General features: G+C 43.2%; 1 protein-coding gene across 12 annotated transcripts in view; it reads left to right on the forward strand.

Annotated features, from left to right (window-relative positions):
• Ank3 (ankyrin 3) overlaps positions 1-15,754 on the forward strand; it is a 445,234-nt gene that overhangs the window by 389,410 nt on the left and 40,070 nt on the right. For 10 of the 12 annotated variants that reach the window (XM_057751281.1, XM_057751283.1, XM_057751286.1 and 7 more), the window contains 7 exons: positions 4,938-5,149; positions 6,328-6,535; positions 8,057-8,153; positions 8,601-8,829; positions 9,446-9,571; positions 10,358-10,480; positions 12,189-12,270. In XM_057751281.1, coding sequence (XP_057607264.1) covers positions 4,938-5,149; positions 6,328-6,535; positions 8,057-8,153; positions 8,601-8,829; positions 9,446-9,571; positions 10,358-10,480; positions 12,189-12,270 — 1,077 coding nt within the window. Of the gene's footprint in view, positions 1-4,937; positions 5,150-6,327; positions 6,536-8,056; positions 8,154-8,600; positions 8,830-9,445; positions 9,572-10,357; positions 10,481-10,919; positions 10,947-12,188; positions 12,271-15,754 lie in introns of all 12 variants that reach the window. The other 2 variants (XM_057751278.1, XM_057751277.1) reach the window with 1 other exon arrangement.

Consider the following 15,754-nt stretch of genomic DNA (forward strand, 5'->3'; position numbering starts at 1 on the left):
GCACACATCCCGTCAACGAGCTGCGCACCAAACTGAATCCACGCTGTCAGTTTAATGAAAACCTTAATTAAGCCCAGCGCCTCCAAAGTCAGTTCCTAAGAGCTATGTGTAGTTGTGTGGAGCCTGGGAGCGTGCTCTTGAAGGCCCCGGCCTCCCCAGAAGTCCCCAAGTTACAATTCAAAGCACTTGAGAAATGGTTTATCTCCCACAGTCCCCTGCAGTAGCCAGTGGATGCAAGTTCCCGATAAAAATGAAAGTGTGTACAAACGTTACCCACGCTACATAGAAGAATACACCCACTTCTAGATGTATCTGTATCAACAGTATATTAGAAGTAAATGTCTATGTTCAAAATTGGCACTTCGGTTCAATGCATTTTAACCTTATCAATCTTGAAGCAAGTGGTAATTTTAAAAGTGCCAAGTCCATAAAAACAGAGAAGTCGACCAATGGAATCAAATAGAAGACCCGGACTTTAACCCACAAACCTATGAACACCTCATTTTCGATAAAGGAGCTAAAAGTATACAATGGTAAAAAGAGAGCATCTTCAACAAATTGTGCTGGCAAAACTGGATGTCAATCCTAGAAGAATGAAAATAGATCCATATCTATCACCATGCACAAAACTCAAGTCCAAATGGATTAAAGACCTCAATATCAGTCCGAACACACTGAACCTGATAGAAGAGAAAGTGGGAAGTACTCTACAACACATGGGCACAGGAGACCACTTCCTACGTATAACCCCAGCAGCACAGACATTAAGGGCATCGTTGAATAAATGGGACCTCCTGAGACTGAGAAGCTTCTGTAAAGCAAAGGACACTGTCACTAAGACAAAAAGGGAACCCACTGACTGGGAGAAGATCTTCACCAACCCCACAACTGACAAAGGTCTGATCTCCAAAATATATAAAGAACTCATGAAACTAGACCGTAAAAGGCTAATCAACCCAATTATAAAATGGGGCACTGGGCTGAACAGAGAATTCTCAACAGAAGAAGTTCAAATGGCCAAAAGACACTTAAGGTCATGCTCAACTTCCTTAGCGATCAGGGAAATGCAAATCAAGACAACTTTAAGATACCATCTTACACCTGTCAGAATGGCTAAAATAAAAAACACCAATGATAGCCTTTGCTGGAGAGGTTGTGGAGAAAGGGGTACACTCATCCATTGCTGGTGGAAATGCAAACTTGTGCAACCACTTTGGAAAGCAGTGTGGTGGTTTCTCAGGAAATTCGGGATTAACCTACCTCTTGGACCCAGCAGTACCACTCTTGGGAATATACCCAAGAGATGCTCTATCATACAACAAAAGTATATGCTCAACTATGTTCATAGCAGCATTGTTTGTAATAGCCAGAACCTGGAAACAACCTAGATGCCCTTCAATGAAAGAATGGATGAAGAAAGTATGGAATATATACATATAAAAAACAGTGACTTCTTGAATTTTGCATGCAAATGGACGGAAATAGAAAACACTACCCTGAGGAGGTAAGCCAGACCCAAAAAGAGGAACATGGGATGTACTCACTCATATTTGGTTTCTAGCCATAAATAAAGGACATTGAGTCTATAATTCGTGATCCTAGAGAAGCTAAATAAGAAGGTGAACCCAAAGAAAAACATATAGGCATCCTCCTGAATATTAAACTTCATCAGGCAATGAAAGGAGACAGAGACAGAGACCCACATTGGAGCACCGGACTGAAATCTCAAGGTCCAAATCAGGAGCAGAAGGAGAAAAGAGCACGAGCAAGAAACTCAGGACCGCGAGGGATGCACCCACACATTGAGACAATGGGGATGTTCTATCGGGAACTCACCAAGGCCAGCTGGCCTCGGTCTGAAAAAGCATGGGATAAAACCGGACTCGCTGAACATAGCGGACAATGAGGACTACTGAGAACTCAAGAACAATGGCAATGGGTTTTTGATCCTACTGCACGTACTGGCTTTGTGGGAGCCTAGGCAGTTTGGATGCTAGACCGGGATGGAGGTGGTGGTCCTTGGACTTCCCACAGGGCAGGGAACCCTGATTGCTCTTTGGGCTGATGAGGGAGGGGGACTTGATTGGGGGAGGGGGAGGGAAATGGGAGGTGGTGGTGGGGAGGAGGCAGAAATCTTTAATAAATAAATAAATTTAAAAAAAAAAGTTCTGCTAGGATGACCAAAAAGCTGTTGGCTCTGCCAAAATAAATTCTGAAGCACAAAATTCAAAAAAAAAAAAAAAAAAAGTGCCAAGTCACTGTCAAACAGGGACGGATGTGGAGTTTTACACTAGGTACACGGCACACAGCGCCATCTGCTGGAATCATCTGGTAGTAACAGTTTTGCAAAAGTTTTCCAAATAGAAAGTTTCCCGACTCAAGATTGCATTTGAAGCGCCCAATAAATAAATAACAATTTACTTCAAAAATCCCAAAACAAATCACGAAAAAAAAGTTTACGTATTTTCCATCCGTCTCCATAAGCTGGCATTTTAAACCGACTGAATGAAGACTGCCGCAGAGTGAAAGAAAAGAAAAAAGCTTCAATGAAGCCTCTGGAATGAGATACTTGGGAAATGAAAACTGAGCCAAGGCAAAATGGCATTAATAGTTCCCACTTTCACACGGCTTGTGTGTATGAATTTGCCATCAGTGGATCCAAGTGATGACCTCAGATATGTTGCCTTATGGGTCCGACATTAGCCCAAACACCTATCTCTGAAAGTATTTACATTACGATTCATAACAGCAGCAAAATTATAGTTATGAAGTAGCAACGAAATAAGTTTTTGTTGGGGGGGAGGTCAGCACAACTTGAGGAAATGTATTAAAGGTTGCGATATTAGGAACAGAGAGGTGGGAATATATGCCTAAGACTCTTTGCTTAGCTTTCTTGCCTTGCGCAGAGAAAATGTCCGGAAGGTAATCCACACCATAAATGTGAACCTTCTCTGTTCTAACTAAGGGGCCATTTAAAAATCTCAATATATACAAATTCATTCCCCTCAAAAGGTACTGGTGTTGTCAGACTTTATTATTGGTTGTCTGATCATCTGACTCATCTGATGGACCGTTTATATCTGTAATGCAAAACTCTGAGAGGGCTGTATATTCTCGTGAGTGGTTAATCCCCTTAGGCCGTCCCCTTGAATCATAAACACATGGCTGGCATAGACCTCACTGGGGATTAAGAACTAGGAAGACTAAAGCCACTTTTTCACACATAATTTTTTAAAAAAAAAAATCTTTTTAAAATCTTTAAAATTTTGTGTGACTGCGGCATGTCTTTGGAGACCAGACGACAACTGTCAGGAGTGCGTTCCATCCTTACCCAATGGGCTCCACAGACCTGACTTGGGTCATCGAGCTTGAAGGTCTATTACTCGTCCCCACTAAGCCATTTCCCTGACCCTCAAATGGTACTCTTTATAAAAATTATTAAAAGAGCACACAACAGCTACTCCCTGCTACCTGTATTTTGAAGTGCAATCTAGAGGCTTGCTGGTTCTCTGGAGGGGAAGTCCCTTACACTCCACCTGTTGAATGAATTCCTAGTTTCTTGGTTACTGGTTAAGTAACTACCATATGCCAGCCTGTCAGTGCCAAACATTGCCTGATTTAACATGATTTCACGGTGGTTAATTCATTTTATGGGAGAAGAAAACCTAAGGTTTAGTGCACCAACTTCAGAGTCAAAAGCGTTCAGACGCGCTACCCCTGATAGTGGTTGCGGCCACAAATTGAAGCCCTGCGTGGGTGTTGAGCATATCAGCCCTCATGGCAGCCAGGATGGTTAACTTTCCTAACACACCTCTTTCAAGTTTACTATTTTTGTCATGGAAGACATCACACTTTTGTACGTAAAATGGCCTTTTGGGTCACTTGCCAAGCCTATGACCCGAGTTTGATCCCCACGACCCACAGTTGTTCTCTGACTTCCACACGTGTTCACACACATATGTATGCACATATAAATAAATGAATGTATTTAAGACATTACCCCCAAACCAACAGAACTTTTCCCCCCAAGACAGGGTTTCTCTGTGTAACAGCTCTGACTGTCCTAGAACTTGTTCTGTAGACCAAACTCATAGAGCTCCATCTGCCTCTGGCTCCCGAGTGCTGGGACTGAAGGCATGCACCACCTGGCTTCCAACAAGACTTTTTATTTAAAGACTGAAGTTTTGTTGTGTGCATACTTGCGTGGGTGTTGTGCACGTGGCTACCCACAGAGGCCAGAAGAGGGTGTCGGATCCTCCAGATCTGGAGTTACAGGTAGTTGTGAGCTACCCAACATGGGGATGCTAGAAACCAGACTTGAACCCTCTAGAAGAGCAGGAAGTACTTTCAACCAAGGAGCCATTTTCAGCCCCACCCTCAGCCTTTTACCAAAGCTCTGGATTTCCAGTCTTGAACAGGAAGGTTGCCCTAAACCCAACTAGACACGCACCATGACTGCCCACCAAGTCCAGTGTTAAAGATGTTTGTTCTCCCAAGAAGAATTTATTAATAGATTTATGGTATCTTTGCAAAGCTTGATATTTTATGATCCCTGTTTATGTATATATATAAACATGTAATATATTTATATATTATACATATGTAAATGTATGTGTGTATGCATGTATGTATTATTTATGTATGTATGTGTATAGATAGTTATGCTATAGCTACTAATTAGAACGATAACCAACTATTAAGATTGGGAGTTGAAGCAGGCACAATGGACAAACACTACGTGATCTTACAGGCAGGCATGGGAGTCACAAAGTTGGTTTTATACTAACTGAATACCTTGTTTTAAACACCAATGGGTGTCAAGGTGCTATGTGCAAAGACACCTGCTCAAGGCGGGGATCTGTGCAAAGACACCTGCTCATGGTGGGGCTGTGTTCAAAGACACCTGCTCATGGCTTCTCATTCTTTCTGTCTTCCAGAGCTTGACAGCCCAGAAGAGTTGGGGACGAAGCGGATCTGCAGGATCATCACCAAGGATTTCCCCCAGTATTTTGCAGTAGTTTCCAGGATTAAGCAGGAAAGCAACCAGATTGGTCCAGAAGGCGGGATTCTGAGCAGCACTACCGTGCCCCTGGTCCAGGCGTCTTTCCCAGAGGGTGCCTTAACCAAAAGGATCCGAGTGGGTCTCCAGGTACTGATCGCAAACCGTCGACTTCCCAAGGCCTCTGGAGATGTAAAGAACTCGTGAGCACATTTTGCTCCAGAAGCATGGCAGTAATTCATCCTTTGTGATATCAATAATTAGATGGTAGGGGGATTGTTGACTTATCTCAAATGGAAAGTGTTTAAGCGTGAAGTTAGCTTACTGACCTGTCAAACAAGGTTATGTTCTTTTAGTAAATTTCCATTTAAAAGACTCAGAGCTGGGGAGGTGGTTCACCTGGTAAATGCTTTCTGAGCAAGCATGAGAACCATGAGTTCGATCCCCAGCCCCATTTAAAAAGAGACAGGGATGGAGACATGTACTGAGGATGGGGGAAGAGCAGAGAAAGGAGAATTCCAGGCAGTCTCGACAAACCAATAGCTCCATATCCTGAGAGACCTTGTCTCAAAAAGCAAGGCGGAGAGCGCTTGAGAAAGACCGCTCTTGGCAAAACTGATCTTTCTTGTATTTACTCATTTCAGTCAGTCTAACCTTTAACGCTTGTTTTATTGCATAAGATAAACAGAAACGATGAAATGATCGTTTCTGTTGTTAATACAGTGATTAAAACTTGAACGAACGTCAGCTTTCGTTTGTGAGGATAGACTCTCATTCTGAGGGGTTGTTTGGGGGGTGGGGTTGTAAGCAGTTGCAAGCCCCGTGTGTCAGTAAGGTTCCCTTCACGTGACCCCCATGCTGGACCACTTCACCAGACTGCAGAGACACCAAATGGAGTAAGTCAGGCCTGGCTGGTAGAATTCATCCCTCCTGCTATATAGAGTGTCCTCACCGCTGAGAGCCTCACTTTACTTTTTTGTATACAGGGTGATTTTGCGAGGCTTTTAGGGGGCATCCGGCCACAGGGTTGGCATATACTAAGGTTGTTCTTGCTTTCCTCCTCTTTGTTCTGAGAGTTGGGTGCCCCTCCTTCCAGCAGGCCAGTATGGTCCGCTCCCCTGAGGAAACCACTCCTGCCCATGTTAGGGTCCTTTCGTTTCTCTGCCTTCCTGAAGCAGCGAGGGAGAGGGTAAAGACAGACACGGATTTGTTGTCAGGTGTCCTCCCACCATTCTCAACTAAAATTACATCTTCTGATTAAAAAAAAAATAAATAAGTCTACTTTTATTTAAGGTTTTGCTTTTATTTTTTCCCCCCTGTGTCTGTAGGCTCAGCCTGTTCCAGAGGAGATTGTGAAGAAGACCCTTGGAAACAAGGCGACATTTAGCCCGATTGTCACTGTGGAACCAAGGAGGAGGAAATTCCATAAGCCGATCACCATGACCATTCCGGTGCCCCCACCCTCAGGAGAAGGCGTGTCCAACGGGTACAAGGGGGACACCACGCCCAACCTTCGTCTCCTCTGCAGCATTACAGGTTTGGCTCCTTCCCTGGAGCGACACTACGTCTGCCACTGTGGCTCCGTGCGGAGGTACAAAGAGTAGGAAACAAGGAATAAATCATGCATTTAACCTCTTCCGTGCTCTCAGCGGAAGAATTCCCACTAGGGACTACTGGGATATTTAAACCTCGAGGTTGTTTCCTGACGTTAGTGGATTAGTAATCAAGCCCTTTTAGTGTCGTTGCGGTGTCATTGACCCAACTGGAGTGCTTAGGGAATTCCTTGGCAACCATGACAGAGGTCAGCATCCTTCGGACAAGGGAAATGAGTTGAGTTTTGGGGGGAAGATCTTCCATGGCCTGAATGGGAAGTATTGAGGATGCTATCGGTGTCACCCGGTCGTGCTCATCAGTGCCACCCAAGCCTTAGAACCCATTTTATTTTAGGCACCTTAGACTCCAGACCTCAAGCCCTAAAGATGGCTCAGCAAGTAAAGGTGCTTACAGGCAAGGCTGGCAGTTCGAGTTCAATACCCAGAACCCACATGACAGAAGAACTGAGTCTAGCAAGTTCTGACACATACACACGCCCACAGAGTCATATGTGTGTGACATATGTGCACGCACACATGCACACACACACACACACACACACAAATGCAAAAGGAACTCTAGAATCCAGACTTCAGTTGAACCTTCCTTTGATTTTCCCTGATAAGCTGCTGAGCTCAAGTCAAAGACAAGCAAAGTAAGGGCTTTGTCATCCTCTTTGATGTCCAGTTCTTTTTCTTTTTCTTTTTTTTTCCTTCTCAGGAAAAGTGATTATTTCAGCCAAGGACAAATGAGCAGCTTCCTAAACTTCCTTGATAATTTCCCCACCTCACTTAAAAACAAAACCTGTTTGAGAGACTAGGGCGATGGCTCGGTTGCTGAAGCGCCTGGTGCGTCTGCGTGATCCCCAGGACCCACTTTTTTGTACCTCCAGCACAGGCCATAGGGGACAAAGGCAGGCAGATCTCAGTGTTCACTGGCGGACCAGCCTAACTGAGCTCCAGATTCAGTGAGAAACCCTGTTTCCAAAACTAAGGTGGGCAGTGAGGAAAACACCCAGTATCACCCTCTGGCCTGTGAACACGTGTTCATGCACCAACACCCTACATTCCACCTCTCCCCACACATACCCATACGCACACGCACATCCATACACACCCCCACCCATAAATACCCGTACACACACACACATATACACACACCACCCAGCCACGCCCCTGAAGTGACAAACTGTGAAGAAGATACACTTAACAAATGACCCCTTGTGTTCCAGACAAAGAGAAAATAATCTATGTATTTGTGAGTTCCTGTGAACTCCCCACTGTCAGGTAAGAGTCTGAAGGAGCACAAAGACAGTCAGCCGCCTTCACAGCACCACAGAACCACAGAATCGCAGAACGCCGTAGCTGGTCTCTTAGTGGCTGCTGGAAGAGCAGCCAGGTCACGGGCAGTTAGTCTGCAGGGAGCTGCTTTATGATAACGTCACTCTGTCTGTGCAATTCCCAGGGGGCACCTCGCCCGCTCAGTGGGAGGACATCACAGGAACCACGCCTCTGACCTTCATAAAGGACTGTGTCTCCTTCACTACCAATGTTTCCGCCAGGTATGAAAGTGAAAGTTCCAGAAGCACCACACAATTCATTTTCTCACCACCTTCTGGGGAAGTAAAAAATGTTGCTATCAATATAATTAATTACTTTTAAATTTATGGGAGAGGATAGAAGGTCCTTAATTGTTTTTAGAAAAATTATTATTGAGGAATAAATTGCTTTTTGCTTCAGAGAGAGAGTAAATATTTTTGCCATTTAAATGAGCGATTTTATAATGCTTGACTTGGGATCTGTTAGACTGATTTTTTTTTCACTGTATTTCATAATTTGATTATTTTTTGATGTTGGGGATAAACATGATAAAAATTTGGTCTACCAGGGGGCCATACCCCCAGCCCCTGATTTTCTTCTTTTTGAGTTCTTTGGGGTTTATTTTTGGAGTTTTGTTATTATTGGGTTTTGCTTTTTCTGTTTTACACATTGTGTCTTGTTTCTCTCAGGTTTTGGCTTGCAGACTGCCACCAGGTTTTAGAAACCGTAGGGCTAGCCTCGCAACTGTACAGAGAGTTGATATGCGTCCCTTACATGGCCAAGTTTGTTGTTTTTGCCAAAACGAGTGACCCAGTGGAGTCCTGCCTGCGGTGCTTCTGCATGACGGACGACAGGGTGGACAAGACCCTCGAGCAGCAGGAGAATTTCGAGGAGGTTGCCAGGAGCAAAGACATTGAGGTACGGGGTCACAGGAATGAGCGTCTGTTATTGCACCCCCCAGATACAGGCTTCCACATACTATAGTGGCACATACTGTACAGAGATATCAAGGACGTTCATGTTTTATTTTAAAACTTTGAAATGGGTTCATCTTCAAATTATTTAAGTGCTTTGAGTTCACATCAGGTGGCTAAAATAGAATGCTAATGAATCTAAACTATTCTCCATTATCCCATAGCCATCTTGAGTGTGTGTGTGTGTGTGTGTGATCACTTTCCACACACAGGACCACAGTTTTCCTTTTTCAAACCCAGAGGTCGTGTGAGCATCAGCCAAAAAACAACAGATCTCTCTCAGTCTACGTAAGGGAATGTCAGACATTTTCTCTGACATGTTTGAAGTTGTTGGAAGAGAAAAATAGTTCTGTTATATTTCTGTCTGTAATGATAGCAGCTAAGAGTGGCTGTTGGAGTGTAAGTGCCCTGACATATTTTTAAAGCAAACAACCCCACAGAAGTCATTTTCTCATCGGGATGTAATTATATCGGTCTTCGAATGTTATTTGACTTAAAAACTCTCAAAATACTTTTAGGTCAAGTTAACTTTAAATTGCGTATTTCTTTTACTCTGGAAGGTTCTGGAAGGAAAGCCCATATTCGTTGATTGCTATGGAAACCTGGCCCCTCTCACCAAAGGAGCTCAGCAGCTTGTTTTTAACTTCTATTCTTTTAAAGAAAACAGACTGCCATTTTCCATCAAGGTAAATCATCTTTAACATCGACTCTGCGATTATTTTAAAATTCCAAGAGAATAAATGCTCTTTTTTTTTTTAATGGTTTATTGGTTTATTTAGTTTGAGTTAACTCACTAAATATGACTTAAGAACAAGGTCAGGTTTTGTTCTTATTCTCCTAGGATGAATTTTCAGGCTAGTAAAAGTTTGTTATTGGTAAATGAACATTCATATATTTATTATTGAAATGTAAGGAAATAAAACCCAGTGTAGTGGTATACACCTTTAATCCCAACACTGAAGAAGGCGGAGGCAAGTGGATCTCTGTGAGTTTGCCAGCCTGCTCTACAATAGTGAGCTCCAAACCAAATCTACATTGTAGGACCCTATCTCAAAATATCCCAAAATATAAAAATTAAATAATTCAAAGGAATGTTTATAAAATGAAGCAACCCAATGCAGAATGGACCATATGTAGCATACGTACTTAACTTTGGTTTGTGTTTCCATGGGAGTTCGGGCAGAGTCCGGTGGTCATCACCATTTGCTGTTCCATGTTTCAAACACTGAAACTTTAAATTAAATTTGTAGGAAGACAGATAATGCACATAGCCCAGAACAGCTTGTCCCATGAGACAAGTGGGTGGCCATCCTATTGTTTAAACCAGGAACTGAGCCCCTGGTACCTTGCCAGGTTTATCCTGGGTTACCATTCTTCCCCTCTCTGAGCGCTCGATAAAACAAAAGTCTCACCCTTCCTCAGACAAGAATCTGTCTCTTTATGTAATCATCCATTCCCCAAATTTCTTCTAGGTTAGAGACACCAGCCAAGAGCCCTGCGGCCGTCTGTCTTTCCTGAAAGAACCGAAGACAACAAAGGGATTACCCCAAACAGCTGTTTGCAACTTAAATATTACTCTACCCGCACATAAAAAGGTATCTTTTAAGACTGGTTTGTTTCCACATTTCCCCCCCCTCCCCGGTCTTGAGGCAATGGGCCCTTGGTATGTAATGAAGGAATGCTTTGTGACACTCTGACAACCCCTGAAACTCGAGTTGTGTTCGTCTCCGTGTGTAGATGACGTCTTGTCGCTGTGGTGTCCTGTTCTTACCCGTCTGTGTGATGGAGTCCTCTGTGGATTGCTTCCGCTGGTAGTGTGTAGATCGTTAATGCTCCCAAATGACTGTCACGTGTTAATTTGCCGTGGATGTGTGGTCCGTGATGCTGTTATTGGCTTCTTTTGATTTGCTGTGCTTTCTAAACCAGCTTGCCTTGTGTGCCTCCCTACTCAGTCCTTTTTCATATCCTGACACTCTTTTCCCTGCTGTCCATTATAATATTCCTTGTCTCTGCAATGCATCTTGGGACCAAAAGGAGACAGAGTCAGATCAAGATGATGAGGTAATACGAACCCTTCTGCTTTTATTCTCTCCGAGGTAGACTAGATATTGGATATGTGTGGAAAAAGATTGCGGCGGGCTGAAGTGCGGGAACAGTCTAAATGCTGTTGTACGTCTTAACCTATGTGAGGTGGAGTTAGCTATTTTTCCTTAAAGTGGCTCACTCTTCCCATGAACATAGGAGTGTGCTTCCGTGTATTCTGCAAAATCAATAAACTAGTTAATGAAAAACCTGGTGTCATTTAAGCATCTTTAAACATGACAGATTGCCAAGCATAAACTTATTAAGTTTCACAGGTGTGGTTTTACTACCCACTGCCCTCTGGCTACCCGCTGTGTTGTCAGCACTAGCTCAAGACTCTGGTTATTACATGGAATTGTGTTGTATAATCAACTATGTTTTATGTAATGTAAAGTATTTTCTCACTAACTGCAGATAGACATTTGCCATTCCAGCGACAGAATTTATCTTGGCCATTTAAAAAAAAAAAATATTTTCTTTTTTTAACTTATGTGTATATGTGTTTCTGTGTGGCTGTGTACACATGAATGTAATGCCCTGGGAGGCCAGGAAAGGACCTGAGATCCCCCTGGGAGACTATGAGCTTCCTGATGTGGGCACTGGGACCTAAACTCGGGTCCTTTGCAAGAGTTTTAACCTCCGGTCCATGTATCCAGCCCTATCTTGGCCATTTTTTAAAGAGTGCCATTGTTCAGTTTTGCAAGAGCTTTCCCTAAGCTGTCACCGTGTATTTCTCTGTAAGCTTTGTGATAATTGGATTTTTAAGAACCCACAGTCATTGTCAATAGTGAGCCGTCCATGACAATGGCAGTTCGAGTCACACAGCTGCCGAGGAGGCTCTCCACCTGTCTGTAATCGCATCTCCCCTGTGTACCCACAGTGAATCCGTGGGTGATACTTTCTGTATCATTTCTCTTCGAGTGTATTCACGTAGTGAGTGGATTGTGTGACATGTGTGCTTCCAATATAACGAACTGGCGGGAAATTTGCCACCCAACCTTTCTAGCCCGACCCCCCCACACACGCCCCCATAGTCTGCTGTGTGGGTGCACTTTTTGCCTGCTACAAATTGAGAGTTGAGGGAAGGGGGTCATAGACCCCTCAAGGGGGAAATAATGCCTAAGGGTGGACAAGACATGACCGTCCCAGCCAAAACGAAATGTTTCAAGGAGTAAAGCTGTCACAGGGAAGGTGGAAATGGTCTCTTCTCTTCTTTTTCAGGCTGAGAAAGCAGACAGACGGCAAAGCTTTGCGTCCCTAGCTTTACGTAAGCGCTACAGCTACTTGACTGAGCCTGGCCTGAGTGAGTCTCCTAACACATTCTCTAACCTATGTTGAATTTTTTTAGAAGAAGAGACATTTTTTCTATACACACTAAATTCTGATGTCATTTGGGAAATGGATAACCTGAAACAATTGCCTACAGAGTAAATTTCATAACCCTATTATGAAATTTAATGTTCCATACATCGTTGAAGACATAGATACAACAGATATCCTGGGTCATAGCTGAAAATGATTTCTGTTCTTGAAGCTAGTCATTGTTTTTTTTTTTTTTTTGTAAACTGTTTTACTTTACTTTGGTAATTGTTAATATGCTCAGAGAGAAGTACCAGGGTTCCTTTAAGTCTGTGCTCAAAAGGGAAGGTGTGTATATTTGTGGTGGCATAGGCTAGGTCCCTTTGTCATCTCAGGTCTCTTAATCGAGCTAGACTGTGGCATAGCGCTTTGAGCTCTTTTCCCTTCGTGAGACTCATATACTCTCTTCTGGGGGTAGCACAGTCTATGTGCTTCTTATCCCATCTCTTCTCTCTGCCTTCCATCAAGATCTCGATTCTAAGGCTATTCTTAGACTGGGCTGGTAAAGCCTTTGGTTCTAGTGATTGTTTGAGTTTACTCGTAACTGGCTTGCAAGGTGGTTGTTTATTTGGTCATGTTCTGTCTTTCTCTGTTGACTACCTTTTCCTCCCTCGTAGTTACGGTATTCCCATCCCGTGGTCACCATAGCCCTAGAGTTAGCTCTAACCCCAGAAGCAGATTTGAGTAGAGAGTACAGTGACCTGTTTGATCAACACTGGGTCCTGTAACCAGTGGAGAGCGGTAGCTTAAAGAAAATTTAGATGAAAATACTTTGTCATTGATTCCAAGTTTGGAGCTGTCACGGTAAGAGTGATAGTCTTGCTTGCCCCCCACCTCTTCTGAGGTCTGTGGGTCAGCCTGTATACAACACACAAGCAGGGAACCACTCCACTACACAGCCCAGTGCATCTGACACTAACTCTGTTAGAAAAGATTGTGTTCAGATTCCAAATATAGAATACAAGAGGTACATAAACAGCAAGCCTACCATGTTCTTGAACATTCCCTCAGACCTGACTTTCTTCCTCCAGCAGAAGAGTTAGAAGTCTCCTCCACAGCTCTATCCCTCAGGAACTGGAGTCCAGAAGGAATTATTGTGATAGAACAGGGAACAAATGCCTGTGGATATTCAGTTTTTCAGTAAATTTATTTGCTGTAACCCTCTGTTGGTTTTCTTTTGAGACCCTCACTGAATAGTTGTTGGGATCCCTAAGGTAACATACTTGGGCTTCGGACAGGCTTGTTGGAGAAAGTACTTTAGGTCAGAGATGCTATGAGACACGAGGATTTCCTTTATTGCGTCTCCGAGGCGTTAGAGAATGCACATACACATACACACACAAACACACACACACACTAAAATCTTTAAAAAATATTTTCTTTATTAAACCAAATAATAGAGGCCCTTTCCCAGTTTCTGGTAGTTAAAAAAAAAAAAAAAAAAAAGACCAACTCTTGAAACACACACTGACCCCAAATCACTGAATCGAAGGACTCACTCAGCCATGTGTCTACAATATGGCCTTTCCTGCAGGTTAAGCAGTAGGATGTTGGTACTAATGGCCAGACTGAGTCATGCCTCTGTGAGGTTGCCTTAGCTCCTCCGCTTCAGTAAGGCTGATAGATAGCACTAGAAAAGGGCATGTTCTAAATGTCTGCCTTTCAATGCACACTAGGAATGGAAATCCTCACCCTTGTGAGAGCTGCTGCTAACCCACTGGTAGGACTGGTGTGGCCTGGGCACAGCGTGAGGAAGAGCATAAATGATGGAGGTCCTCACGCCCTCTGTACATCTCATTGACACTGTAAATGGTTGCCTTTTTGGATCAAGACTGTACTCATCTCTGGCGTGGGACATTGGTTTGCCCTTGGCAGGCAGTCCTACCCTGTGAGCGGCTGGCTCTGTTTGAGTTATGGAACTAGAGATGGCTAAGCGTGCGTGTGTGTACCCACCGCATGTGTGGGTTTCTTGCCTGTCTGGTGAAGAATGTTGGTATTATTGGATCCATCTTTTCTCACGGCTGTTGCAGTGTTTGGAAGTTACCAAGAACATGAGGAATATTCTAGAAAGGTACCAGAATCTGTACCTTTGCATTTGATAAACGTAGACGTTTGTACCTTATGCCGCTGTAGGTACTTGACATATGGGGTCTTCAAAATACATTTGTGCTTTTTGGATTTTCCCCACGATACCTTTTGAGAGTTAAAAGTAGACCAGATTATGGGGGAGGGGGTCAAGATATAAATTACGTTCTTATAATGAAGCAAGCTCTAGATATGGAGTTCCTTTTGTGGCAGATATATTTAATAATGTATCACAAAGTTCCTTAAAAATCTCAAAAGGTACCAAGACTTCACCTCTCATGGAAAAAGTGTACTCTTCTTTCCAACTGTTCTTGAGAAAGTTTCTTTGAACATTATATATACCATGCATAATACTGCTTTGAAACTGTATTTCTTCATTGGCTTGTTGGCCACGATAAATCGCCGCATGATCAAATGTTTTCAGTTGCTTTGCTTGCTCTGGTAACCGTGAACCATATTTTCTGTTTTCCCCCTTGTATGTGTGTATGTACACATGCATCTTAAAAATCATTTCATCTCTTATTTTCTTTTCCCCCTCATCCGAAGGAATATACTGCATGGAGAAAGCATCGATGCAAACATTCCTCCTCTTTGGTTTAAGTTTTGGGTTGACAGCTCTGACTCAGGCAATTTCTTGCTCTTATTGGCTTTTTTTATGGGTGTGAACCATAACCAATCCTGCATGGGAGAAACAGATCTAAAAAATCCGGTGGCTTAAGAGTTTGCACACCAGTTGCCTGTCTTTTACTAGTTATTTTGGACTCTGCATGACAAAGCTTGAGTGGTTTTTCTGAAAAGGAGAGCAAAAAAAAAAGTTTCAACTACTGAATGTGTGGATTCACATTTTGAAATGGTTCTAACTAGGTGCAATTTATGGTGGACAAGCTGTAGCAGAGGAAACATTCCAGAGTCTTAAGACACTTTCTGTGGTTGCGCAAAGCAGACATATGTATGTATACAGGCAAAACAGAATGGCTGCTGCTATCTGTAACCCAGCACACAAGAAAGTCAATAGGAAGTAAGGAGGCCGTTTTCCATCGTGTTCGTCCTTGTCATTGTCAGTGCTTTGCCTGTGTTCCTCTGTCACGCCGTTGGCCTCTGTGGCTGCTGTGCGCTTTTCTTGTATACCATTCCATTCCTGCTCCGTCATCATCTTTGTTTTTTTAACTTCAGATTCTTCATGTCCGTTCATGTTTATTTTTCCTCTTTTGCTCAAATCGTTTCTTTTTCTTTTGCCTCTCCCATCCCAAATCATGCAAACAACTGTACTTGCTTCTGCGATATTTCCAAGTTTACTGACCAATTTTTTTTTCTCTGGTCTCTTCTCTGTTTCTCAACCATTT

The sequence above is a fragment of the Chionomys nivalis genome, chromosome 19 (assembly GCF_950005125.1).
Source record: "Chionomys nivalis chromosome 19, mChiNiv1.1, whole genome shotgun sequence".
NCBI classification, from domain to species: domain Eukaryota; kingdom Metazoa; phylum Chordata; class Mammalia; order Rodentia; family Cricetidae; genus Chionomys; species Chionomys nivalis.